General features: G+C 39.3%; 4 protein-coding genes across 6 annotated transcripts in view; all 4 read left to right on the top strand.

The window, feature by feature from the left end:
* LOC107583413 (seizure protein 6-like) overlaps nucleotides 1-4,983 on the top strand; it is a 60,304-nt gene extending 55,321 nt beyond the window's left edge. The window contains exons 12-16 of the mRNA XM_016269615.1: nucleotides 2,963-3,154; nucleotides 3,317-3,511; nucleotides 3,614-3,649; nucleotides 3,747-3,855; nucleotides 3,943-4,983. Of these exons, the coding sequence (XP_016125101.1) occupies nucleotides 2,963-3,154; nucleotides 3,317-3,511; nucleotides 3,614-3,649; nucleotides 3,747-3,855; nucleotides 3,943-4,105 (695 nt within the window). The 3' untranslated portion in view covers nucleotides 4,106-4,983. The remainder of the gene's footprint in view (nucleotides 1-2,962; nucleotides 3,155-3,316; nucleotides 3,512-3,613; nucleotides 3,650-3,746; nucleotides 3,856-3,942) is intronic.
* A 2,881-nt stretch (nucleotides 4,984-7,864) lies between these two features.
* Nucleotides 7,865-17,115, top strand: LOC107583352 (PHD finger protein 12-like). 3 transcript variants are annotated; one of them, XM_016269534.1, is made up of 15 exons: nucleotides 7,865-8,354; nucleotides 8,587-8,768; nucleotides 10,283-10,355; nucleotides 10,914-11,340; nucleotides 11,429-11,549; nucleotides 13,088-13,217; nucleotides 13,352-13,516; nucleotides 13,601-13,744; nucleotides 13,830-14,418; nucleotides 14,496-14,612; nucleotides 15,085-15,228; nucleotides 15,309-15,407; nucleotides 15,482-15,564; nucleotides 15,648-15,786; nucleotides 15,955-17,115. In XM_016269534.1, exons 1-15 carry the CDS (start codon nucleotides 8,289-8,291, stop codon nucleotides 16,314-16,316), a joined length of 2,841 nt encoding a protein of 946 aa, XP_016125020.1. In that variant the 5' UTR covers nucleotides 7,865-8,288; the 3' UTR covers nucleotides 16,317-17,115. The 3 variants fall into 3 exon arrangements, with proteins under 3 accessions (XP_016125020.1, XP_016125021.1, XP_016125019.1); XM_016269535.1 differs by having other exon boundaries at nucleotides 13,088-13,220; nucleotides 13,830-14,391; XM_016269533.1 differs by having other exon boundaries at nucleotides 13,088-13,220.
* Nucleotides 17,116-17,781: 666 nt separating this feature from the next.
* dhrs13a.1 (dehydrogenase/reductase (SDR family) member 13a, tandem duplicate 1) lies at nucleotides 17,782-22,513 on the top strand. The gene is made up of 5 exons (XM_016269537.1): nucleotides 17,782-18,037; nucleotides 18,271-18,389; nucleotides 21,037-21,160; nucleotides 21,274-21,600; nucleotides 21,687-22,513. Exons 1-5 carry the CDS (start codon nucleotides 17,911-17,913, stop codon nucleotides 21,944-21,946), a joined length of 957 nt encoding a protein of 318 aa, XP_016125023.1. The 5' UTR covers nucleotides 17,782-17,910; the 3' UTR covers nucleotides 21,947-22,513.
* Nucleotides 22,514-22,884: 371 nt separating this feature from the next.
* LOC107583351 (dehydrogenase/reductase SDR family member 13-like) lies at nucleotides 22,885-25,602 on the top strand. The gene is made up of 5 exons (XM_016269532.1): nucleotides 22,885-23,145; nucleotides 23,294-23,412; nucleotides 23,484-23,607; nucleotides 23,734-24,060; nucleotides 25,280-25,602. Exons 1-5 carry the CDS (start codon nucleotides 22,896-22,898, stop codon nucleotides 25,537-25,539), a joined length of 1,080 nt encoding a protein of 359 aa, XP_016125018.1. The 5' UTR covers nucleotides 22,885-22,895; the 3' UTR covers nucleotides 25,540-25,602.
* The last annotated feature ends 2,018 nt before the right edge of the window (nucleotides 25,603-27,620 follow it).

The raw sequence follows: 27,620 nt of genomic DNA, 5'->3' as shown, positions 1-27,620 counted from the left end.
TTAAAAGAAGGTACACCGCCATCTTGTGCCGACTAAACTGACTTGAACGCACCTGACGTCGTAATTACAACTTGTCAACTCGTAAGTACGAGCGTACCAGGAGGACTTGAACGCAGCATTAGGGTGATATGAATTGGTTTCTGGATGGTATATAGGTTTAGAGTGAGATGGATGGATTAGTTGTGGACTTATCGGTGGGTTATGGCACAGTATAAGTAGTTTTGGGATGGGATGGTTGATTTTAAGAGGTATTGGGATTAAGGAAGTTTATTTGTGATTGGTAAATTTGGCATAATCTCAAGAGATTGTTTTGTTAGACAAAACAAGGTTAAGGTTTTTGCAAAGCGAGAATGTGGCATTTTAAAAGCAACCTACTCTATTTGATTTATTATTAATAAGAAAAAATAGGGTAAAATGAAAAGTCCTTTTTTATTGCTCTGACATTCTGCCCTTTTTAGAAGCCAATGGTCCACCAGTCATCGAATCTTCCTGAGGCTGAGTGTGACATTATCTCTGCACCCAGAACCTCTGTGTCCCAACATGCATCATTAGCTCAGCTTTACTGGCTTCTGCACAACACTATCTTCCAAACTTACCCTCCAAAACACACACACACACACACAGGCCTGAAAGTATCTAACAATGAGCCTGTTCGATGGAAGAAGAAGAAAAACACAGTCCATCTCAGCTGATCATCAGGACATGTAAATGTGTATTTAACTCTATAAACCCTTATTGTACCCCTGTCTTTTGTCAGGCTGTGAATAATAACACAGCTCATCTATGACCTTCCCAAACAACAGAACCCGAAGGGCTGACAGCTGTGTGACGGCCCTGAGGGCTCTGCCTCTCTGCTTTCCAACATTACACTAAATAAATCTCATTTCTTTGCAAAATGTCACTTCCCCATTGAAGAGGTAAATGCAGCCTCCCGATAGATGAGGGAATCTAAACACTGGCCTTTATTGCCATTTAGCATGACAGAACGGAAAACATGATTGATTCTCAGCGTGAATACTGTTGTGTAAAATTCTGCCTAGGCTGTGTAATTTGTTTTCCCCTTGCATTACTCATGTTGGTTTGGAAATGAAGATGAATTGCAGAATGACATCAGCAAACCATCTGGGGAAACAAATGTGGCTGGTGGTGTGACAGATTCTTATGTTAGAATGCCACCATTCTTCTTAATTAAAGGGATAGTTCACCTAAAAATAGTAATGTTCTGTCTTCATTTACCCTTCTTTTGCTTTAAAAATGTATGAGCTACATTAATGATGTGCATTCATACGTGTTGTTTCAATAGTCTTCGTCTGGGGAAGAATGACCTGCTGACCTTTTATGATGGAGATGACCTCACAGCCAACATCCTGGGCCAGTACAGCGGATTTCTTCCTCGATTTAGACTCTATACCGCTTCAGCCGATGTGACCATCCAGTTTCAATCTGATCCAGCCTCCAATGTCTACGGATACAACAATGGCTTTGTAGTGCATTTCTTTGGTTAGTGGCATTATGAGAATGTGCTGATCATCTTTACATTCTTGTTTGTTTTATTTGTTTGTACATTAAGCAGTTTACAGTAAATATTAGTACATTAAGGATCTCTTATTGACATGTCTGTTGAGCCAGAGCTTGTATTTTCCTAAATGAATCCTATTTGGGCAGTGATGGTCCCCCAGTGTCTGAACAAGCATTAGCAGTAGAGGTGCCAACCTGCTTGGCAGTGCCCCTCATTGGCAAAGACTGAGATGGGCAACTGTTTTCTCACAGCAGCCTCATTTACATTCAAAACTTTATGGTAAAAATAGAAAAATCCCAAGACCCAATGTCTCTTTTCTCCTTCCACCATCCAAATACTAGAAGTGCCACGTAACGACACCTGCGCAGAGCTGCCAGAAATGCCTAATGGCTGGAAGAGCACGTCTCATCCCGACCTGACCCATGGCACCGTTATTACCTACCAGTGTTACCCAGGCTTCCATCTGCAGGGCTCAGAGATCCTGATGTGCCAGTGGGATCTGACATGGAGTGGAGACGTCCCCATCTGTGAGAAAAGTAAGAGCTAACATTACACTTAAAGGTCACAGCAGATCATTAGTGCTTAAGTCACACTAGGAAAACTTAATTAACATGCTGATAATGACTGCATAGATTTAAAACTAGGTCGACTGCCACCTACTGGTAAATTAAGGTTACTACAAATAATAACCTCCCTATCATGATAGATGCAGGGTCCGTTAACTGTGAAAACCGAAGGTACGTTTTCAGAAACATTAACTGGCAGGTACCTGTGTGGGTTTAGCGATGGCAATTTGTTGCTTTGAGGATATTTGATAATAATTAGACTGACTCTCTTCTTGAAAAACTAATATTATATTTGAATGAATTCCCATTCAAATTTCCTCAACATAATGATGTGGATCACAGTGTAATGAGCCAATACCTCTGCACAAATGCCTTATTTTTGAATAATTAAATGAATTAATTTACATAATATAATATTAATATAATTAATGAATATTATTCATTAATAATATATACCGTTATTATTAAATATCATTAATGTTTTAACCACCCTAGTTCATGTTTAAAATAGAATTTAGATTTATATATTTAATATGTATTTGTTTAATTATAACATTATTATTATTATTTAATAATATATATGGTTAATATGAAAGATTATTCATGTTTTAACCACACAAAGACTTGATTTCACATTTCAAATATAATTTATGCTTTTATATTGTATAAAACACTAAGAATATTTATTTTTTATTTATTATTATTATTGTTGTTGTTGTATGCAATAAAAAACATTCTGCTCAAAACATTTCAGTTCCAGTATAGTTTTGTTTTTTTACTTTACTTTTTTATACTTTTTTTTCAGTTTTGGGAAATTATAAAAGTTTTCTGTTGTTGTTGTTGTTTTCATGTGTTTTTATTTCTGATATTTGCCTAGTTATGTCATGTGATGAGCCGGGGCTAGTGGACAACAGCCGGAGACTGGTGACTGGCTCTCGTTTCGCTGTGGGATCATCCGTGGAGTACATTTGCAACAAAGGATACTCACTTTCTGGCCCAGGAGTGCTCACTTGCTACAGCAGAGATACTGCAGACCCAAAGTGGAGTGAAAGACTGCCCAAATGTGTCCGTAAGTGGTAAAACATCTGTGCTGTTGCACTTATTTCTCAGCATTACAAGAAATGCAACCCTAAACCTGACACTCTACTGCCATCTAGTGGGCTTCAGGATTACTGCGTCCCAGCACATGCAGTGCATTCCAGCAGACTGAAATCTCTGTTTTTTTCTGTAGCTGAAAGATATGAACCCTGCAGTAACCCTGGCGCCCCCTCCACGGCCATCCAAAGTTCAGAGAAAGCGTTTTTCCAGGCAGGAGAGACTCTGAGCTTCACCTGCCGTGCAGGTTATGCGCTTCAGGGTGAACCCACTATCCACTGCCTCCCTGGACATCCGTCTCAATGGAGTGGAGCGCCACCTATGTGCAGAGGTACGAACTGTTTTCTTTTCAGCTGGTATACATCTTTATGCGTTTCAAAGCACTGTTTAATGATTCAGATGTCTTACAGAAGTTGTTATTGGTGTTTTTCAGCTTCCTCAAGAAACAATGAGGAACACAGATTGAACGGTGATTATTAAAATGTCTTAAACACAAAAGATTCAATCATTCTAATTCATCATCGTATTATATTTTTTTAATGTTCCATAAAATGTCCACATTACAGCTGCTGATTCAGAGTTCGACGTGGAGGGCGTCAACATCGCCGTCGCAGTTCTGATTCCTGTAGCGGTGGTACTGATGCTCCTCCTGGTCGTTTTCCTCTGCATCTCAATGTAAGTTTCAAGGGCAGGGAAAAGGACACTGCTTTTTGTGTTGGGGTGTGTTCTTCACTAATAAGGTTGTTTTGTTAGTCTCTGCAGAGCTCAAAGCAAGACTTTTCAGCTTCCTGGGTCGTCATCTCCACCGTATGACAACATGACGGAAGAATCTGCATTTGACAACCCTGTGTATGAGACAGGAGTAAGTATGGATGCCATGAACCTCAGAGACGTGGGCTCTCACAACACCATCGTCCTGTCCTGATCAACCCTGCCTGCCATTCTGTCATTCCACCTGTCATTTATGACTTTGACTTGGTCTGCAGAACGAATAGTGTGAATAAACAGAGTTAAATGGCTAAACAGCAAACAAGGCCAGTATTTACACAGTAATGTAGCCGTATCAGTACCATGTAATGGCACTACTAAAGATTTAAGGACAAGATATATAATAAAACTGTCTTCATCATTTAGTGCAATGTTACATCAAATCTTAAGACTTAAGAAATTGATTTTAATGTCTTTTTGTTTTAACATTTCAAGTTCAAAAATGCTGCTGTATATTCATAACATACAAAGGGTTAGAATAAAATATGTCAGGATGCAGTGGAGAAGGAAAGACTCTGGGTCCCTCATGAAAACATTCATTTTAGATGTAAAAACCCATTTAGGCTCGAGGCTTTGGGTCATCGTTATCTAGAACTCAGCAGATGGTGTGTGTGTGTGTGTGTCTCTCAATTTACCCTCTTCATGTTCTCATATTGGATGTTCTTACTAATACTGGAGTACCACATATTAACCAAAAAAATAATTTCCTAATCATCAAGTTACCAAGTCGCCGATATCTGTTGAATGTGAAAAATGTGAAATATCTGTTGAATGTGAAAAACTGTCCAAATTCCACCTGAATGATCATACAATTATTTATTTAAATTATATTACCTACATATGAATCTCACATGATTCATGTTTGTGTTTCAAGTCATTTATGTTCACCTGTTCATTATTTTTGTGTTTCATGTCTTCATAAGTTTCCTCTCTTTTGATTCAAATAACAATAAAATTATAATGAAGCTCTTGAATTAACTTGCACATTATACTTTCATAAACGTATCTAACCTACACTACCATTCAGAAATTCAGATTAATTTTTATATGAAAGAACATGATGCTTCTTCATCGTTATCTAGAACTCAGCAGATGGTGTGTGTGTGTGTGTGTCTCTCAATTTACCCTCTTCATGTTCTCATATTGGATGTTCTTACTAATACTGGAGTACCACATATTAACCAAAAAAATCATTTCCTAATCATCAAGTTACCAAGTCGCCGATATCTGTTGAATGTGAAAAATGTGAAATATCTGTTGAATGTGAAAAATTTGAAATATCTGTTGAATGTGAAAAACTGTCCAAATTCCACCTGAATGATCATACAATTATTTATTTAAATTATATTACCTACATATGAATCTCACAGGATTCATGTTTGTGTTTCAAGTCATTTATGTTCACCTGTTCATTATTTTTGTGTTTCATGTCTTCATAAGTTTCCTCTCTTTTGATTCAAATAACAATAAAATTATAATGAAGCTCTTGAATTAACTTGCACATTATACTTTCATAAACGTATCTAACCTACACTACCATTCAGAAATTCAGATTAATTTTTTATATGAAAGAACATGATGCTTCTATTCAGCAAGGATGCATTCAATAGATCGAAAGTGACAGATTACGAAAATGCATAATTGTTTCCACAAAAATATTAAGCAGCACAACACTGATAAAAATAAGAAATGACTGAGCACCAAATTATATTAATGCATATTTGAATGACTTCTGAAGGAACATGTACGGAGCCCCGCACATGACATGCAAGAAAAAATTAATAAATTGCACGCACGATTGACTAATTCGTTCCCTCGATTCGTTCACTAAAGTTAGTAAATCGTGCACACAATTTAGCCTACTATTTTTTTCCTGCATGCCATGTGCGGGGCTCCGTAAACATGTGACTCTGAAGACAAGACTGAAATAATGACTGCTGAAAATTCAGCTTTGCCTCACAGAAATCAATTATATTTTAAAATTACGTTTTATTTTACTGCATTTTTTATCAAATAAAAGCATCAATACATCAATACATGTCACTTCCAAAGCTGTTTTTCATTAAATGTTGTTTGTTTCAAGTACAACTTGGATCACCAGCTGTATTTAAGTGGGCTCTGAATAAAGACTTTGAATGTTACAACAAAGCGGAACTACTGTACTGTACTGAAATCTGATTTGTTTATCTTTCCAGGATGCAAAGCAATATGGGGTGTGCATGTAAAATTCATCTGTCTTTCTTTTGGCACCTCTCCTTTTTTCTGCTGGGCTCCTGTAAATGTATTTTTCTCCAAGACCTCTGCCAGCAAATGAACGATGGTGGACAAAAGGGTGTTATTTCTGTAGCACATCAGAGCCTGAGGTTTGTGTTGTACTTTTTTGTTTGTCTGGTGAAACTCCCCAAGGCTCACACCTTGAGGCTGGACTATATCAGAATGCACTGGATTCTTTTTGTTTCACATTGAGGAACCACAGAGGTGGAAGCTGTTTTCATCCACATGCAGCAAAACCTATGAGTCGGGAGTGTCTTGAGTTCCAGTTGAGCTCATAATGGTGATAAAGCCATTTCTCTATGTATAACTGTCGCTGCATGGGGGCTTATTTGCAGAACACTGTAAATAAATGGTCTAAAACTACATTGTGGTGTTATGTATTTATTATGCAATATAGTCTGGAGCTGTCGAAGTTTTAATTTAAACAAGACTGCAGCTATTTATTGAACAGTATCACTGCTTTATCTTTCTATCATGCTGATTTATTTTTATTCTGATTTTATTAGAATAAAATGCATTTTGTTTACAATAGAATTCATTCTATTATCATTTATTCTAAATATTGAATCTCTATGAATGCTAATTTATTCTGAATGTTGAATTTATATGTAAATGTGAAAATTAATCAGATTACACATATATGATAAATATATAGCCTATATATTATGTACATAATAATTGAATTGACAATTGTTCACCGCCATTGTTCAGCGCTCATTTGAGATTTTAACATTAGTCCACTCCAAAACCATCATAATGAAATTGTTTCATTTCTTCCGTTTCACACATTGGTTCATGTCCCGCCGGCGACAAAACGGACCAATCAGAGGCCAGAATTTTCCCTCACAATACAAAGAGGCTCAAACACGTAAACAAACCGGATAATGGCATCCGCTTTCTAACCCTCGCCGGTTTATGTATTTTACAAGTTCCTCACAGCCACAAAAATGACATACTGACGGTTCCCACGATGACTACATCGACAGAGAGCTTTTATTAAGAAGCAGGAAAAGAGCAAGATGGCTCCACTGTTTACTGGTAGTGATGCCCGACCGCGAACAAATCGTTGTTCTGAACCGGCTCCTTATAAAGATTCATTCGAACCGATTCGCAAATCGTTTGTAAACCATTCGACTGTAAACAATAATGTATACTTTACCCAAAACGTAAACATTTGTCATCATTTACTCACCCTCATGTAAATTACAAATTAATTTATTTATTTTCTTTAATTACAAATGAATTAATTTCCCTTTTTCCCCTCTGGAAGGACATAATGGCAGCTTGAGTCACCATTCACTTTCATTGTATAGAAAATACATGCAAGTGGATGGTGACTGAGGCTGTCAGCGCCTAACAGATGTTTGGATGGGGAGTAAATTATTTAAATTTTAACTTTGGGTAAACTATCCCTTGTAAGAAAAAACCGTTGGTTGTAGAATTGTAAGGTATGTGAAAACCATAAACAATGCAAAGTCATTCAGAACAGTATTTATCATTTATATATCAATTTAAATAAATATTTATATGTTAATTCTTTATTACATAACCATCCTCTATGGCAAATCAGTAACTTGATTCTACTGAACCTGTTCACTAAAGCGAACCGATTCTCTAAATGAATTTGATTCCCAAAGCGACTGACGGGGCGACGCATGCGCACACGGGTTTGTGCGTCAGTTAGCGCGAGCGTTCCTTCATCACAACAGAGACGCTCCGCCGTTAAGTCGTTCTTTCACCGGGAGAAAAACGTCTGATTTTCGCCGCTGCCAGTTCCTCGGAGGATTTGTTCTTCGGGGGGCTTGATGTTTGACGTCTTTCCAACATGGACTTAATGATAATTTCTGTGTCTTTATTATTCCTTCTCTTGCCGGGCCGGAGTCTCGCACAGCACCGGGGATAGAGGCCTCCGCGCGCCTGCTCGATTAACGGAGAGCCCGCGCGGAGCCACAACGGACACGGGCGGGAATCCCACGGCTGTTTGGAGGTCAGACGCTCTTCATCTGACAGGAGTCGGGGTGTAACGTAGCGGCTGAGGGAGACGGAACCAGTTGGGGGTGGTGTTGATGTGGGGAAAAATGGAGACCCCGACGATCGTGTACGATCTGGATACCTCCGGCGGGCTGATGGAGGTAAGACAAACACGCTCGTGCACTCGTTTATTCCTCTCTTCACTGTCCGGTTAACATTGTCAGTGCCGCCGCTAACCCGCTCGCGCTCGCTAATGTCATCCATTCCATAGGCTCCCTTCACACGGGCGCGCGCGCGCTCACGGTCACGGCCCAACAATGGCTCGAGCGGCTGATGTGATGTAAGACGCGGGCAGATGTTTCACTAATGAGTTTCTGAATCGGTCTCTTGCAGCAAATCCAGACTCTGCTGGCGCCACCCAAGTCTGAGGATGGAGAGAAGCGGAGCAGGAAACCGGACAGGAGCACCAGGAGAGCGGGCAGGGCCACCAATCACGATACCTGCGACAGCTGCCGGGAAGGAGGGGACCTGCTGTGTTGTGATCACTGCCCCGCTGCCTTCCATCTACAGTGCTGGTGTGTGTGATGCTGGAGCTGGGACAACATTGGGCCCAGGACTGTGATGCTTGTTTAGTCGGGGCACATGCATTACAACTAGACGTCCATCAGTTTCTTCTTGCATCTCCAAATGGAACATCATGGGTGTTGGAGTTTATTTATATGCTGTCTGATGTTTTTTGCATGAGCAGGCAAAAGCTCTAGCAGGGAGCTGATAAATAATAATTAACCATGAACATCTGAAGGCCACGACCACGTCTCCATTATGGAGAGATTGAGATTATGAGATGGATTTTTCTTAATCGTCTGAGTCAGTTTGTCAGATGTTTGCACATCTGTGATCGGCTTCGTTTATTAACATCAGCATGAAATGAAAAATCGCTGTATCTGTTTTCTAAATGCATGTTATAGATTTTCATTGTAAACAATTCATCTGTGCATGTTTCAATTTTTTAATTGTTAAAAGACAGACTTCTTTCTGATGACATATGCAGGGCTTCTGGCTAAACTTGGCCCCTGCAAGCTTTAACGCTCATCTGCCTCCATTTTTGAGTGCAGTGTCCACATCTCAAAATCCAGTCAACAACTGATGCATAGAACCAAGACCCTGCCGTACATTTTTTTTCCTTATGTGGTAGTCTGTTACACTCGAATGTACGTCACAGTTTGGAAGAAAAGATCTGTCACTATTTCTGTTTTATTGTAACTGTTAACTCACTTCATGCCGTAGTCGGTCAGCTGCAGTGGAGGATGTTTGAATTTCGATTTCCCCTCCGTATTTTCTCTATGTTTATTCTGTCTGTTTGGGAGGTGAAATGATTCCATGTGTGTTTGAGGAGAAACACATGCAGCTAGTGCTGCGCGGCCCATGGGCCACTGGGAATCTGCCACACTGGCCTTCATTTGTGTAGTCTCTAAGTTCCAGAGTTTCTGGGATTGATCAGATGTGCTTCAAATAGAAACTACATTAGGAAGATCTCATAATGGGTTTTTGGTGTTATTAGATGAATCAGGTATTTGAAAGAACTGGGAAGTTATGAAGTTAGAACAGGTTTTTGTTTGCTATGTTTTAACCCAGTTGTTGAAGTACTATACGAGCCTGGTGCTTTTAGGCTTCATTACAGATTCTACCATCAGTAGAACAGAATTGTTTGAGCGTAGATCTGTTTGCAAGTGCAATGCATTAGAAAACACGAGACTCCTTTCTTACAGAGAGAGGTATTGTTTTACCCGCTCAATACCGGCTGGGTATAGATAGTTTATTCAATGCTGCCTCTTTTAAAACATCGCTTGCATAGGTGTTTAATGTGGGCATGGTTTTAGAAACTGCCAAAATTATAGTATCGCATTGTTATTTTTTTTTGCTTTTTTGAATTTTACATTCAAAGTAGGCTAAAGTATAAAGCTGGTCTGCTGTCCCATTATCACTCATTGTTTTATTGAATGGCTGTGCATACTATAACGGTGTATGTTTGCTCTGTGCTAAAATGAAGCCTGTAGTTTTACCTCTGACTTTGTTTACATTTCCTCAGTAACCCGCCATTGAGCAGAGAAATGCTGCCCCCTGGTGACTGGATGTGCCATCGCTGCACCATTCGCAAGAAGGTTGGTGTCCTTTCTGTAATGAAACAACCACTCATGTTATTAGAAGTTTTAAACTTGCCCCTAATTTTTTAATCTTCCCAAATTTTAAATGAGAATAGTTTATACAACAGAGAAGCCTTAAAGTCTCCCTGCAGTTTTCGGATAAAATGGTGTAACATTTGAAGTCATTTTTATATTTTACATTAACATTATTAGAATAATAGTAATGTGTAATTTTTATAACTTAATATATTTTAAATTATATTGTGTAATTGATGTTATTATTATTATTATTATTACAATGCAATTGTGTAATTGATGTTATTATTATGTTGTTATTTTATAGTTATACTGAATGAGAGAAAAACAGGTTTTCCTTCTTTTTTTATCCTTAGTTAATCACATGCCTGATTATTATATATTTACTGTGTTTGAAAATTCTTTATACTTTAATTCTACATTTTTATAGATTATGCCAGTGGGTGCTTTAAAAAACAAAAAGAAAAGAAAGAAACAGGCCTTAAGTTTAAAAATGTAATTGACTTGTGATCATGTTATTTGTATATTGGCTCTTAACAGAAAAGGGAGCAGAAGAAGGAGCAAATTAACGGTTTGTTGGAGCGGCAGCTAGGGAAGCAGACGCCTTCTCCGGGTCCTGAGCAGGAATGTGGGACATTATGTCTGGATCCTTCCGTGGGGTCGGGCGGCACAGGGCTTCGGGCCGCTGTCGCTCAGGTACGACTTTTGGAGAGACGACCCAGCAGCCGACCTGCAACGCCCAACTCCAACACTTCTTCCACAGACACGTCCACACCGTCCGAGCAGAACGACATGGAGGAAGACCTCCTGGATGTGGAGGATGAGGCCCAGGGTTCTGAGCCTGAACTCTCAAATATCACAACCACCCTCAAAAGACCATTTGACCTCCTAATTGCCGCTGCCATGCAAAGGAACCCTACGCAGTTCCAGCTTCCAAATGACCTCACTTGCACAACCGCACTTCCAGGTACAGGACATTCTGATCTCACTTTAAAATAGTGTGAACAGACTGTATGTGATTGTAAGATTCAATGCATCTGTTTTTTTCGTCTCAGGCACCAGCAAAAGGAGACGAAAAGACGAGTTATCAGCCAAGAACATTAAACGTCCACAACATGAACTGGACCATTTTGGACTGGTTCCACTGCCAGTGAAGGTGTGCTACACTTGCAGCAGGTACAAGCTTTTATAAATGTATATGTTATTTTTGGGATGCTCTGGTCGATCGGCCGGAGATCGGTATCGGCCGATAACCACATTTTATGACTCGATCGGTACTCACTACACTTGGCCGATCTCACGTACTGATCGCAATTTGATGACGTCAATGTGTGACGATGTACATGATGCCTGGGGACGTCAATGATGTGGCGCCACAGACTTTTTTTATTTTACGGTCTATGTGCCGCAGTCATGTCATTCGCTGGTGTGGAAATGCTATGACGTTTCGAGAAACAATGAAAAATGAGCTATTTGTCGTGTATGTTTTGCATGATGATATGATGAATGGATGGTTCACGTTACGGCACGTTACAGCTCCACGGCCACCGGAGCTGATCGCGGCCGCTCTAATGCTTGTGTTTATACCATCCAGCCGTGGCACGTTTCTGAAGCTGCTCTCCACGCTGCTTGGCTAAAGATAGTCTTTTGTGAGTGTCACAAAAGGACGGAACAAAACCTTGTTGGAGCCGTAAGGGATAACGGTAACATAACACGCTGATCGTGGGCTGCTTTTAAATTAACATTTATTTATAAAACAAAATATCTTCTTTGGCCATATTAGCCTACTCAATAGCATTAACACAGGCTTTACTCCTTTCAAACTTTATCTGGAATGTCACCGTTTCTGTCACTGCAACTTCCCGATTAGGCAAACGAACACACACACGAAATCGTCTGCCTCATGAAAAAACATTTTTTGTTAATATTTGCATCATTTATGATTTATTTTGTCCACCCGCGACCCACCTGCAAATAATCAGAATGCATTTTTTATTACCCGACCCGCGGATTATCCGCAGTTGCCTGTGGATATAGGAAAAGCAAAATATGTTTGCTGCGTAAATCAGACAGACTTACTGAAAATGCTAATTAATTCTCTGCCAGCAGGAGGTGCTTTAAAGCGGGAGAAACAGAAATTTCCCCAGTAACGGCTGTACACAAAGCAGCGCTGAGCTCACAAACGCTGCTTTATCAGGCATATAACATGCAAGATAAAATGAAAATGACAACGAATATTTTCTAAAGATAGACTTCCTTCAGAAATACAGTGATATAAAAACACCTGCGCCTCATTTTGATTTTTAAGCATGCAGTACGTGCTCATGTTTATTCAACGAAGACTTTTGGAAAATTGGTCAGTTTTGATATTGTGGCGAGCGTCACAAATAAATAAATGTATGGGAAACACATCCCACAGTACAACCACCTGAGCCCAACTTCAGTCTACTCATCACTTTAACTTTAACTGCGTTTGTAGCCGGCGCCACTGATAAACAAACACAGTCCTGAAGTTAACTTCGAGCCAGGCGCGTGCGCCCGATGAAACCATCTATATAAAGCTTGAAGCATCAGAATCTGTATCGTCTGATCACCATGACAAGAAATTGGTACTCAGTATCGACTGCAAAAATCCTGATCGGAGCATCCCTAGTTATTTTTAAAAGGACCCCTTTTTAGAATATTATACATTAATAGTTGTCTTTTTCTCTCAGGAGCTGTCGATTGGCTCCACTGATCCAGTGTGACTATTGCCCTCTTTTGTTTCATATGGACTGTTTGGACCCACCTCTCACTGCCTTCCCTACAGGCAGGTGGATGTGTCCCAACCACATCCAGAACCTGGTAGTAAGGAGGCTTGTGTAAAACAGAAACCAAGACTTGTGTATCTTTTGAATTGTGACATTTTCATATGCTAAATTGAAAAAAAAAAAAAACTACAAACATGCCACTCATTCATTCTCCTCCTTTCCTCACAGCTGAACGAGAGAAGCTTGACCTTCAACAACCGTTGCCAGTTATTTGACCAGTTTCAGGATCGCATATCCCAGCATGCCGTCAAACTTGACTTCCTGCAGCGGATACATCGGCAGCACCCCCCTACACAGCGATCGGCTCATGCCAACAGCAGAAAGACTCTGAAGGTAATCTGTCCTTTTTAAACTCACTGTTTGACACCAGTGATGGACACTTGAGATGATATTGATAAATTGCTTGGTTAATCGCAGGTTCCAGATGCCATAAAGTCACAGTATCAGAACCCGCCTACTCTGATGGCCACGGCAGGAATCCGTGAAGGAGAGCTGATCTGCACCGGCCTTCCAGAATCTTTTGCCCCACAGCACTTAGCAAGTGAAGACGAACAGTGTCAGGTGTGTATAAGCAGCCTGCGGTTTGCTTCTGCTTTTGAATTCAGTATTGTTTCTGAACGAGTGTTTTTGTTATGCTTTGGTGTAGTGGCTCAAAGATGTCATCTCGCTGCAGTGCAGCATTATGAGGCATTTATGGAACAGACAAACATCTCCTTGGGATTCAGAGCACACAGAAAAGACTGATCTGAAACTCAGAGACTCTTGCCAGAGTGCCACCTCAACGGGCAGCCAGAACATTGCTCCAAAAGTTTCCTGTAGCTCATGTACTGATGGACTGTGTCAGAACTGTAAGACCACAAATGGCCCAGTAGACCGATTGGTTCAGTCCAATGGAATGCAGGGTCCTGATAGAACCCAAGAAAACACCACTGGCCATGAAATGCCCCGTTTACACACGCCCACTCCACCCAACCATGCCAACACTGAAACGGAAATCAAGACTGAGAGAGCCAGCTTAAAGTCCTGTAGTGGCACTGAGGACCCTCCTCCTGCGTGTGTCAAACCTGAACCCAGCACTCCATCATGTGACCATGAGAAAACTACATCAGCTTCAGACACAGCAGCAGCAAAACTCTCAGGCACTTTTGTATGTTCAGGAGCACGTGCTGTTAAACCACAGAAAAGCATCTCAGACACCGGGTCAAAAGGTCAGAAATCTACATCCCCTTCCAGTGGTAAATGCCTACTTTTCTAGTTTGATTATTACATAGCGACGCTTTAAAAATAGTGATTGGCTGTTTACTCTTATCAGATGGGAATGCTGTTTTGGATACTGTGATGGCAGGCAGTGGTGACGTCTTCTCTTGCACAGAACCTAACATGCTGGAGCTGTCCGGACGAATAAAAGACATCATGCAGGACAGCGGAGGTGGGTTTGTGTGTGTTTCAGAGAGGAATCTTGTAATATTTCTGTTTTGCTTTTCAAGTTAGGTTGAAAAGATATTGTAACCTTTAGGAATTCATAATCCCTCCTAGTTCTAAATCGATGTATTTTTGTGACTTTGGCGCTCCATACAGTTAAGTGAGTGAAATTAATAATAAATATACCAGTCATAATTACAGTTGGTATCTATACATAAAGCTGCCATAAATCAGTCTGCTCTTTTCATAGAATTTCATACATACTCAGCAAACTTACATACTTGAATTTAACTTTTGATAGAATACATCTGCATGTTTGTAAGCCTGCACAATTGGGATAAAACATATTATATATCAGTTTGACTATAAATAATGATTTTATTAGGATTATTATTACTATTACTTAAACTATATTAAACAAAACACTTCAAAAGATGGCAGCATTTTGAAAGCATTCTGAAACCCTGTTTGTATTGCAGAAGTTGAGCTTGGCTCATTGGATGAGAAATTTATCAAGCTTTTAGCATGGCAGAGGATTCAGCAGCTCTTTGAATCGAAAACCTCTCCTGTTGAGAGCAGTTCTTCTTTATCTGTGTCACCCACTCACAGGAAACACGGTGAAGGTATGAGATTCATTATTCATTATGCTTTTTTTGAAATTTGTGTTACCATCAGCGAATTAATTCTTGATGTTTCATTTCAGCCCAAAACAGGGAAGTGCATGCAAGAGCTTCATTGTGTTCGGTCTCGGGAAAGGGAATGGCTGTAAATATGTGCTACAGGAGTCTGCACATCGGGACAGGTGATTATCATTCTGTGGCTGCAGGAAATGCGTCATCCTACAGTGTTCAGTACAACTATATTTTCTCATTGCAGGTGCTGATATGGACGTGTGCCTTACAAACTACGGGCATTGTAACTACGTTTCAGGGAAACATGCCTGTATATTTTATGATGAGGTATGCGATTTTAAACATTTAACATGCTTTAAGCACAAAGGAGGTCATTTACGTGTACATACATTTGTTCTCTCCTCCTCCAGAATACAAAGCAGTATGAACTGCTGAACTACAGCGAACACGGTACAACCGTCGACAACGTATTATATTCCTGTGACTTCTCGGAGAAGATGAACCAGAGTCCGTCCAGCAACCTGCTATCCAAAGTGCAGAACATCATCCGTGAGTTATTTCTCTTCCAGTTCCATTGATTTTAAAAATTGAGGTCAGAAAAAAGAAAAAATGCATAAATTAAGTCAATAACATGCATTTAGAAAATAGATACAGTGATTTCCATTTCATGAAAACGTTGCAGAGTAAGCTTCAGTATTAACTCAAGTGTGTTCGTAGGACGCTGCAGGAAAAAGGAGCAGGAGGGGTCTGCAATGGGCGTGGCTTCAACAACAGAGGATGGAGTTATGAGCTGCCAGTCCCATGATTCTCCCATCACTCCGTGTAACTGTAAAAACAGTGGCTCCAGTTTGATTGGAGGCAGTGGTGCAGGATGGGAAGGCACTGCGCTCCTCCATCATGGAAGCCACGTCAAACTGGGCTGCTTGCAGTTTATATTCAGTATCACAGAGTTTGCCAACAAGCCGCTTAAAGAGGAGCTCACCATCTGCAGCCTTACTTCCACACCTGGCCAACAGGGGGAGCAGCTGAGCAAGGCCACACCTCCTCCGCTCCAACACAATCTTGTACTTAACCCTTAAAGCATCAACTTTGTACAGTTTAAACGGTTTCCTAATTATTTAATTGTTTATACACTTGCATGAAGTTACTTTTTTCTAGTTTCTTTCAGACTCTTTTGGCAGGTTGCACATTTTTTCTTGTCTCAATGCAAAAAATTGCATTTTTAAAGGGAAACTTTGATCATCCTCTATGCTCAGAAACAATGAGCAGTTTTCACATGTAAAAAAACAAAAAATCAAAACATGTTCTATTTTGTGCCAGCAACAATAGTTTTTATATAAACATGCATTTTCTTTTTTTTCCCATAAAAACAGATGCATTTATTTATGCATGTCCTCTGGAGCACAGTCAGACCTGGTGTTTCTTTAGCGTGCGAAGAGACTCATGTACATATATGTAAGTATCCATGTGAATAGCCAGAGATCCACAGGATTCTGTGCGCAAAAGTGCTCCAGTTTGTATTATTTCTGTTGTGCACTATTTGGTTGCTGTTCAGTCCTTTTATGTGTGTTTCATGTGGTTCTGTAATTAGTTTTCACCAGGTTCTTGTGTCAAACTATGTAAATACAAACCAGATTTTAAATAACATGCTTTAGAAATCCAGTAGGGTGTGTTCATGTGTCATGCTTATTGATTCATTCACGGCCTGCTCTTCAGTAAAATTAGTAGTTTTCTAAATTTAGCATTACTATTGCTTATTTTTAGACTAAGGGGTTTATAAAAAAATCTCCAATGCAAATATTCAGATGCCTGCCTGCCTTGTGCATGACACAAACAATATAGTTAGTTTAAGAAAAGGGGTGCTATTTAAAAAAAAAAGACTTACATTTTCGTCTAGTTTAAGATTGGACAGTCTTGAATCTGAAACATTTACAATGAAGGCCTGACTTAAACAAGGGGTTTAAATCTTTTAGACACCACTGACACCTAAAGGGACCATCCTAAAATTTTAAAGGGAGCTGTATATATTTCATTTATAAAGACCCAATTTATACTGTGAAGAAGTAATATAATAAATGTAGAAAATATTTAGTTTCCATTGTTTATTTGTTGATTTTAATCCATTTTATTATTTATTTTATACCAATTTTGTATTTGAATCTTTTATTTTAGTCAACTGATTTAATAAAAAAAATTCTTATTTCTTTTAATTCCATTTTAATTTAATTTATTTGTTTCCCCTCCCTAAACTTTTCCATGGACCCTTGTTGCCCCCTAGAGGTTCCTGGACTTAAACCATATCAAGGTACCAGAATACCTTAACATCTTGAACACTCTAGAAGCATGGACATGGTTTCAAAATCTCAACAACAGAAGCCACTTAACTTCATAGCAACGTGGTCGCGAGTTTTGCATGGGCAAAAGCACTCATATTAGAAAATGAAACAAATATTTAGATGCCATTTCAGTAAGTGAAGTGAATAAAAGCAGCTTAACAGTGGTGTAATGTTGTTCAACATAATAGCTGTGAGTGTCTGGACTTTGGTTTTGTAATCTGAATAGACAGACGGAGGGCGTGTTTGGCTCCAGCACGTCTTCCTGTTCCCAGTCTGGAGGAAACCGAGCTCTTTCATAAGCATATATAGCAGTTATTGCTCTGATCGGTTGAATATAATGTTTATCGTTCTGCTCATTTGCGGAGGACTCGTCGGGTTTTACCTGCTGCTGTGCGTGACGGTGTTGCGCCAGCCAAAATGTAAAAGTATGGCCAAGCTGCACGGGAAGACCGTGGTCGTGACTGGTATGTGCTCGGTTTTAGTGCATTTGATATTCTCTTCATACAGTCGCGCATGTCCTCATTTTATTATTAATGACCGTTTTAAAACCGCTTTTGCAGATTTTACTTTTCTCGTTACCATTCCATGCGTGCTACACAACGCAAAACTGACAACTCGTCCACTAACGTTCACACAGGCATTTCGTGATAAGCAACTGAATAGCTAAGACTGACATTTTAAGATGGGTTAATTGCAGGAGCAAACACTGGTATCGGCAAAGCCACCGCGCTGGATCTGGCGAAAAGGGGAGCTCGTGTGATTCTAGCCTGCAGGGATGAAAGCCGAGCTCGGGCTGCTGTCACAGACATCCAGAAGGTAAACGCGAGCATTGTATAATAACTAGGGATGGGCGTATCGATCCAAAGTATCGATATATCGATACTGACGCGAGTATCGAAAACAAAATAAGTGGTATCGCCCATCCCTAATTATAACTGTTGAGCATAATGGGCGTTTCTAATAAGACAAAAATTAAAGTTCCACTAGGGGGCGCGTCTCATTCAAAACCACCTACTGGCCAGAAGAGGTACTGTCCAACAGCGTCTAGGCCGACTTAAAACTGCTGTAAGCTAAATTAACAAATAAGCATTTTTGATTTTAAAAACCCGAACAAAATGGAAATTTTGGATCCTGAGATGTTTGTTAGTTCTTTTTTAAGTTAGACAGCATTTTAAAAACGCGGCGCGAGAAGCTGAAAACGCAAACGAGGCATAATGGTTAGACTTTTGTTTAACACATGATTTATCAGTTGAAAACAACATTTTTCATCACCATTATTCTAAGAAAGTGCAAACGTTTTTGCTGAAATCTATATTGTTTGACGTTAGAACGTAAAATCTATATTGTTTGACGTTAGAAAGTGAGTAAATCTTTACAAAGATCACAGACTTTGGACAATACTTAAGGGGTTCAAGTCCCCAAAGTTACTACTCACCAATAGCAGAATACAAGAGAACAGTACGTCTGTTGAGATGTCTCTGAAGTCCACGGTCTTTTGCTTGATATTAAACGGAGCTCCATTCTGGTGGCTGTTTCATGATGGACTCCTCCCCCACATCCAGACTCATTAAAATAAGGTGACCAGACGTGCAACACGTTCTGCACGATGTTTAATGGCACTCAGCGGGTGTTGCATTGCTTCAGTCCAAAAGAACTTAATTAAAAATTGCCCATCCATAAAAAAAAAGTGTCTCACAAGGCTCGGGGGAACAAAGGCCTTCTGTAGCGAATCGATGCGTTTTTGTAAGAAAAATATCCATATTCAAAACGTAATAATCACTTTAATGTAGCTTGCGCCAGTTCACCGAGGTCAGCGTTGCATGCTATTGAGTCTCGTGAAAACCAACGTTTGTTTACAGGATCAAGAGAAGCAAAGTTTCCTTACTTTAGCAAAGGAAAACCAGTCTCCTCTTGGCTTATATCGAAATCCTCCGACATTCTTCTTTACAAATCCTCGTTTTGTACTTCTAATTAGTGACCGTTGTTTTGTTTTGATCTCACCGCTGCGTTTCCGCGTGCGTCACTTCTGAGCGGCGCATGCACAAAGCCCACCTCATACGTCATTCCCCCCAGAACTGCTTCTGTTTGCAACAGTAAGCGCAAGCTAGATTCAAGTGATTATTACGTTTTGAATATGGATATTTTTCTTACAAAAATGCATCGATTTGCTACAGAAGGCCTTTGTTCACCCCCCGGAGCCGTGAGAGACACTTTTTTATGGATGGGCGATTTTTATTTAAGTTCTTTTGGACTGAAGCAATGCAACACCCACTGAGTGGCATTAAACAGCTTGAACTCCGACTGGATTCGTCTGAAAGAAAGTCATATACACCTAGGATGCCTCGGGGGTGAGTAAAACGCAGCCTAATTTTCATTTTTGGGTGAACTAACCCTTTGCGACCTGTATCCGGATGTTGTCCACATACACATTGAAAAAAAGACAGAGAACACCCGTGTGGAGAATAGTGAGACTCCTACACTTGTCTTTGATTTGTAAAATGTCTTGCGACTGAAAATGCTTTTCAAAAGAAAGCCCAACACTTCAGGTCGACTTTGCACCGGGCCATTCTCTACAGACTTATTTAAATATTGCGCAGGAAAGACAGATCCGATCGGTTATCCAGATAGAAAAGTCAGTTGATGTTGCCAAGTGTAAACGCGGCGTCTTCTGATTGACTGATGATCCGATCTGCTTGATCGGATCACGGTGATTGCATGTTAATGCCAAGTGTGAACGCAGCCTTTTTATTTAAATTTTTTTTTAGTTAATGAAAGTGACACTGAGAGTAAAAATAAAAACAGACAGTAAAATTTATTAGGAAATCCTTAGGGGCCTCTGTCAGTGCCATGCAATTTCCTGACAAGCATGCAGCCCTGCAGAACCTCCACTGTTCTGAAATGTTTTTCTCTTCCTTAAAGGGCTTTAAGCCATGATCCATACCAACCAGATATGAGGTTAATCACATTACAAACTTCAGTGGAAAAAAAACGACGGAAAGAAATACAATCTTAAAGCACCGCGAATGACAATCAAAATCTTTAAATCAGTTGTTGTATAATTCTTATCTGTTGTATAATTGACAATTTGATTGTGTAGGCTATATAGAAACTTTGTATTTTAGATTCATTGCAAAATATGTTTCAACAAACACATATACCATCAATTAAATATAAGTCTTTATAAGTTTTCGTATATTGCAAAGTTTTTGTAGAAAACAAATGGAATTTTTATCTTCAGATCCCCACCGTTGCACTCTTTAATATTTCCTCATAAAATTTTTTTGCCATAAAATAATATAAAAATGGTACTATTAGAAATAATAAAACCATATCAGTAGCATGCTGTTTTATTGATCAAATCTGTGATGCTGCTATATACATTTGCAGAATTACTGTAGGAATGTATGAAATCCGTGAATGTATATGCATGTGAAATCAATGAACTGATGTGACTGGCACACAGGAATCAGGAAACAAAGAGGTGTTGTATATGCACTTGGATCTGGCCAGTCTGAAATCTGTGAGGTCTTTCGCTGAAAACTTTCTCAAGAAAGAATCCAGATTGGACATTCTTATCAACAATGCAGGTAGCTATTAAATATATGCAATTGCAATGATACAATTAGTAACTTTTGAAGATAACTCATTTAAAATCGTAGGTTTAAAAACTTTCTATTGATTTCTTTTTCTGTTTTTGTAGGACTTGTAATTGGTGGCAAGACTGAGGATGGCTTTGGAAGGATCTTTGGCGTCAATCACCTCGGTCATTTTCTGTTAACCGTCCTACTGTTGGAAAGGTTAAAAGAGTGCGGCCCCAGCAGAGTTGTGACAGTCTCTTCAATGGCCCATTGCTGGGGGAAAATTGATTTTGACTGCATCAACACTCATAAAGATTTGGGTTTAGGGAATTCTGTAGTGGCCTTATTAGGGATGTACAGTCACAGCAAACTCTGCAATGTCCTCTTTATGCATGAACTGGCCAAGAGACTCAAAGGCACAAATGTCACCTGCTACAGTCTTCATCCAGGTCAGTCTGTGTTCTTTATTCTTTAAAAAGCAGTACTTGATAAAATATCGTGGGTCATAAGTAATCGATGCTTAATTATTTTGTAGGGGCCATCAAAACGGACATCGGTCGCCACAGCAATTTATGGTGGCGGCTGTTCATGGCACCGATTTTGCTGCTTTTCTTTTCGGACGTGGAATCTGGAGCTCAGACGTCTCTTTACTGTGCACTTCAAGAGGGTATTGAACCCTTAAGTGGACACTACTTCTCTAGCTGTGCAGTGCAGAATGTTTCTGCTAAAGCCAGAGATGATGCAGTAGCCAAAAAGCTTTGGGAAGTCAGCGAGAGGCTTGTTGGTTTAGCATGAGATCGTCAGTTTCATTACACCCGCATGGATTTGCAATTGCACAGTTTGTTTAATGGCACCTGTGGGCAACTGTGTTAGATAAATCTGTGTTTCTGCATATTATAAAAAGCCTGTGTCAAATTTTGCGGTTCATAACATGCTCTGACCACAAAAAAGAGCTGTTAATTCTTCTAATAAAAATGTTCATTGACTGTTTTACAGATTGCATTTGTGCAAATATCACTAATTAGCAAACATATTTTGAATATAACCCAAACCGCTGTGTATATGATACGTTTTCACTTCCTGAAGTTTATGGGACCAGGTTTCCACAACATAAATCATGTTTCTTTGTCATACCAAAGTAAAGACGTAACTCACTGGGTGTGTCTGGGGATACCGAGGCCTTTACTGTGCTGACTGTGTCACCTCTCCCAGTTAGAGTATGTTATTGATTTAGTAAAGGAGCAGTATGCATCATCACCTGTGGATTGCAGGTGTCAAAAATACGTCAAGGGATGTGACCACTTTGATAATGTGAAATGTGAAAAATTCTAAATAGTTTGGCACTGAGTTCATTGGTGATGTCATCCACTTCCTTCAGTTTTACCAATAACTACAAACTTAATCTATTCATTTTTAAGAATCTTGTGAAGCAATCTGGTGTAATGGCTGCTGCAATTCAGCTTTGCCATCACCAGAATAAATCCCATTTTAAAATGCAGTATAGTACACTTAAAAATAAAGGTGCTTCACGATGCCATAGAAGAACCTTTTTGTCTAAATGGTTCCATGTTACGAATGTGAAAGCAAGCATCTTAAACTGATTTGTGTCCAAACAAACGTAGGCTACTCCATTTTTAAGAGTTTCCAGCTCTACTTTGTACCCCATTTGTTAATAAAACATGACAAGGTATTAAGATAAATGAGCAGTCTTTAGCCTTGAACGGTATATTGTTCTCTTGAGCACATGCAAACCGGTTTCGTTGAGCGCTCATGGGGTGATGGAGAAAACCCCCGGACCGGTTTATCAGGCTCTGGCCCGGGCGGAGTACATAAAACCGCCCGCAGACGCCTGCAGCGGGTCACAAACATGATTCAACTCATCATCGCCGGTGCGCTCGTCGCAGCTCTTTATGTCGTTTTGGTGGAGACGTTGTTTAAGAAGTCAAAATGTAAAGGAACCGCTGACATGACCGGGAAAACGGCCATTATTACAGGTGAGGTTTAAAAAAAAAAAAAAATCATTCTCTGAAAAATGTCGCGTTAAAACGCGCGTGTCGCCTCCACGTTTGCGTTGGGACGCTGAGGAAAGCCTGCACGTGTTTTAGTTTGTGGTCCTGAGAGATGTTCGGCTTGATGTTTCAGGCGGGAATACTGGTATCGGTAAGGCCACAGCTCTAGATCTGGCAGGTCGTGGAGTAAGAGTCATTCTGGCCTGCAGAAACCAGAAGAAAGCGGAGTCCGCTATAAGTGACATCAAGAAGGTGAGGACCATCACTTCTGACCACTGATTCAAGAGTTTTGAGTGTTTACTGAACCGGTATTTGTTGTTCAGGCCACAGGAAGCAATGACATCCTGTTCATGGAGCTTGATCTTGGCAGCTTCAAATCTGTGCGAGCTTTTGCTGAGAACTTCCTCAAATCCGAGTCAAGACTGGACCTGCTCATCAATAATGCAGGTAAGCCAAACCATCAATACTGTTTCAAATCAGATTGTTAGCAACATCTGGGCTATGTTGATTGAGCACTATCTGAATATGATGGGGAACATGTGGCACTGTTTTCAAAGGTTTTGTTATGTTTAGGTCTTGTGGCGGATGGTCGAACCGAGGATGGTTTTGGCATAGAGTTTGGTGTCAACCATCTTGGCCATTTTCTGCTCGCATGTCTTCTGCTGGATCGTCTGAAGGAGAGTCCTGCTGCTCGTGTTGTCACAGTATCCTCCATGGCCTATCGCTGGGGCAAGATTGATTTCGATTCTCTTGTCACCACCAAAGACCTGGGGTCAGGGAGATACAGCTGGCAGTTCTTCCAGGCCTACTGCAACAGCAAACTCTGTAATGTCCTGTTCACTCACGAACTGGCCAAGAGACTGAAGGGCACAAACGTCACCTGCTACAGTGTTCATCCAGGTAAGTCATACTTGTTTATAAAGTTCTGTCATTATTCACCCACCGTTATGTTATTCAAAACCTGTATGACTATTTTTCCATTCGTTTGTACATCACTCAAATTCCTCTTTTTGCGTTCCACAAATGAAGAGTCATAGAGGTTTGGAATGTCACAAGGTTGAGTAAATGATGGCATTTTTATGGCAACAGCTCATACTCCAGTTCATATTCACATTTGAATGTTCACATTCACTAAAAAAATGTTTTTTCAAAGTTGTCAATGAAACTTTTAGATTATTGGGGTACCTTTTACAAGAAAATATAGTCTTTCTACTTCAAATTTAGTGTTACTTGCCATTTCTTTTGTAGTTATTTGAATTATAAGAATTTGACAAGCAATTTCTCAGTGAAAATTGTTTCAACACCAATTTTTTTCAGTGTGCTTAAGGTGAGGTCACTTTTTAGTGAAATTTCGGCAAAATGTACCTTTCCAAAAAAAAGGGTATGTTGTCAATAGTCACACAGAAGTCACTTTCAAACCAAGCAGTTTTCTGTTGGCCAACGTGGTAAAGCTGAAGAAAAAAAAACATTGGGAAATCTGCGTGGAAAAAAGTTTCGCTCTCACACAAAGTTTCCAATCGTGCAGATTCCTTTTGAAATAATTGGATTTCATCCTCAAAGTGGTAAATATGGCCACACTTTTTGACCTTACAATAACAGAGGCTCCATCCAAAAGCTCATATGGTCTAGTGGGTACTACATTTGGTTTGAAACTTCATGAAAAAATGAAGTTTCCAACATGTTGTCACCATCACATGACCTACCAGCATCAGTTGTCACTTGAGTGCCATTCACAACTTTGTTTACTAATCATGAATACGCACTTATTTGTGCATGAAATCAGTATGTTTACCACCAACTGGATACACTGGAAGGCAAAGTCACATTCCCAGTAGGAATGAAACCATTTAAAACGATAAATAATGAAATGAAGAATAATGACATGAGTAAAAAAACAAGAGTGAATGAGACCCATAGTTTGTGTGTGTGTGTGTGTGCGTGTGAATTCCAGATCATTGATGCTAATCTAGCCTATCATCTGGAATGCTCAGAGCTATTTCCTGTTTTTTGATAAACCGGATAAACTTGTCTTATATAATCTCTGTTGAAGATGTTTAATCATCAATCAGTTGTTCAGTTGGGTTAAAGAAATACATAATATTGTATCACCCTTGTGCAGGTGTTGTAAAGACCGAGCTCTCCCGCCATGTGAGTCTCTGGCAGAAAGTTTTCATCGAGCCAGTGGCTAGACTGCTGTTCCTGGACCCAAAAACCGGAGCCCAAACAACTCTGCATTGTGCCGTTCAGGAAGGAATCGAGCGTTTGAGTGGACGTTATTTCTCATGCTGTGCTGTGGAGGAAGTCAGTGCCAAAGCCAAAGATGACGTGGTGGCCAAAAAGCTTTGGGAAGTCAGTGAACATCTGAGCGGCCTTTCATAAAGCCAGAGGAACGGTTTTATTTCTGGTGGCTTCGAACTTTATTTATCCCTAAAGGGGAAAAAACTAAACGTGTGAAGTGATGAAATTGTTTGTGGCATTTTTATGTTTCTGAACGCACAATTATTTACGGTTTACAGTGTTTTAATTTCTGTTTATATGAACTGCTGTATGCTGGTATGAGTTTTTTTTTACTGTATTAAAGTATCTAATGGAATCACTATTATCCTGGTTGGTTCTTTATTGTTTGAATTATGAAATGATATTTGATATGAAAGCAAAACTCCAACAAAGGTGAGTGATCTAGTAATTTTTGCTTGGCCAATCCCCAACTTGATTAAACTCAGACATTCACCTTTTGTTACATATTGCCGCTAAAACTTGTTTCTGCCACGTAAGAAAAAAGAAAAAACATATATATATATACAGTGGGGAAAAAAAGTATTTAGTCAGCCACCAATTGTGCAAGTTCTCCCACTTAAAAAGATGAGAGAGGCCTGTAATTTTCATCATAGGTATACCTCAACTATGAGAGACAAAATGAGAAAAAAAAAATCCAGAAAATCACATTGTAGGATTTTTAAAGAATTTATTTGCAAATTATGGTGGAAAATAAGTATTTGGTCAATAACAAAATTTCATCTCAATACTTTGTTATATACACTTTGTTGGCAATGACAGAGGTCAAACGTTTTCTGTAACGTATATCTAACGTAACTTCAGTTCTTTATCTCACAATTAAGACTTTTTCTAGCATTTTTTTTGCTAGACGTTAACCAAAGTCTCGTAATTCAGTGTATTTCTCACAATACTCCTTTTTTCACAGAATTTAGAGAAAAAGCATGTGAGCATGCTGCTTTTTTTCCCTGAGTTTCGAAAGCACAGGAGCATGTGTCTTAAAGGGTTAGTTCACCCAAAAAAAAAAATACTATAGAAGTCAATGGCAGCCACCAACTGTTTAATTACCAGCAATCTTCAAAATATCATCTTTTATGTTCGACATAAGAAAGCAACTCATACAAGTTTGGAACGACATGAGGGTGAGTAAATTATGACCGAATTTAAATTTTTGGGTGAACTATCTCTTTAAGCACACGTCCAGCTACGCAGAGAATGAATATATATATATATATATATATATATATATAATTTTTTTAATGTGGTTAGAGGGTTTAGTGAGTTTGTGACTTCAAGCTAAAACTGAAAACCGCTGAGACTGCACCATCAAATTCTCTTCCCGCTCCATTTACAGGCACATATCCACCTTGTTTTGGAACGCGGAAACAAACTGTTTATAATTATAATAAACCAGAATAATATGATAACAAATATAAATTTGCAATATAAAGCAGCACAGCGTAATGTTTTATACAGGAAAGATAGGCAACGCACAAAAACTACAAACGGTCCCGCCTGCCTTTACCTTAAATATAAGGTGGATAAGGCGTTTATTAGTAAAGGGTGTTACAGAAACTGAATAATTACATTTATTGTGATCCACTTCACAAAGTATGTAGACAGAAATGTTTTTACTTTCGCTTTGATCAGAAAAAGTGCCCGTGGCAGCCTCTGATCGAACAACATGAAACCTGACAGGAATAAATCTGTGCATTATCCTGAGACATTGTTAAAATGACACAAAACTGTGTGAAGTAATATTTGTAAACCTCTGAATTTTACCTAAATGAAAAATTTCCTGCACATTAAAAAAAAAAAGTAAAATAAAATATTTTTTCCCCTCCACTTTTCCCACACAACGATAAATGAACATGTGGCTGCTACAAAATCCTTTCCTTTTGTACTCCACTGTAGAAACAGTCAAACACGATTGGAATAAAATGAAGATAAATAAATGGTGAAAAAAAAAAAGTTTATCTTTTTTTTGGTGAATTTTTTTTTTTTTTTTTTTTTTTACAAATACTGTGAAACTAAAAATGAATGTTTCTCACCATCTCCCCATGTCTCTTTTTAAAATAAAGAACATGAAGAAAATGACAACAAAAAGAAAACGAGAATTTCCAAAATAAAACAATACTGTAATGCATTACAAACTAAATCTTAAGTGCTCAGGTTGTGTTAGCCTC

The sequence above is a fragment of the Sinocyclocheilus grahami genome, unplaced genomic scaffold, assembly GCF_001515645.1.
Source record: "Sinocyclocheilus grahami isolate Dianchi unplaced genomic scaffold, SAMN03320097.WGS_v1.1 scaffold53.1, whole genome shotgun sequence".
NCBI classification, from domain to species: Eukaryota; Metazoa; Chordata; class Actinopteri; order Cypriniformes; family Cyprinidae; genus Sinocyclocheilus; species Sinocyclocheilus grahami.
Note: the sequence above shows the minus strand (reverse complement) of the source record. Positions and strands in the feature narration are given on the sequence as shown.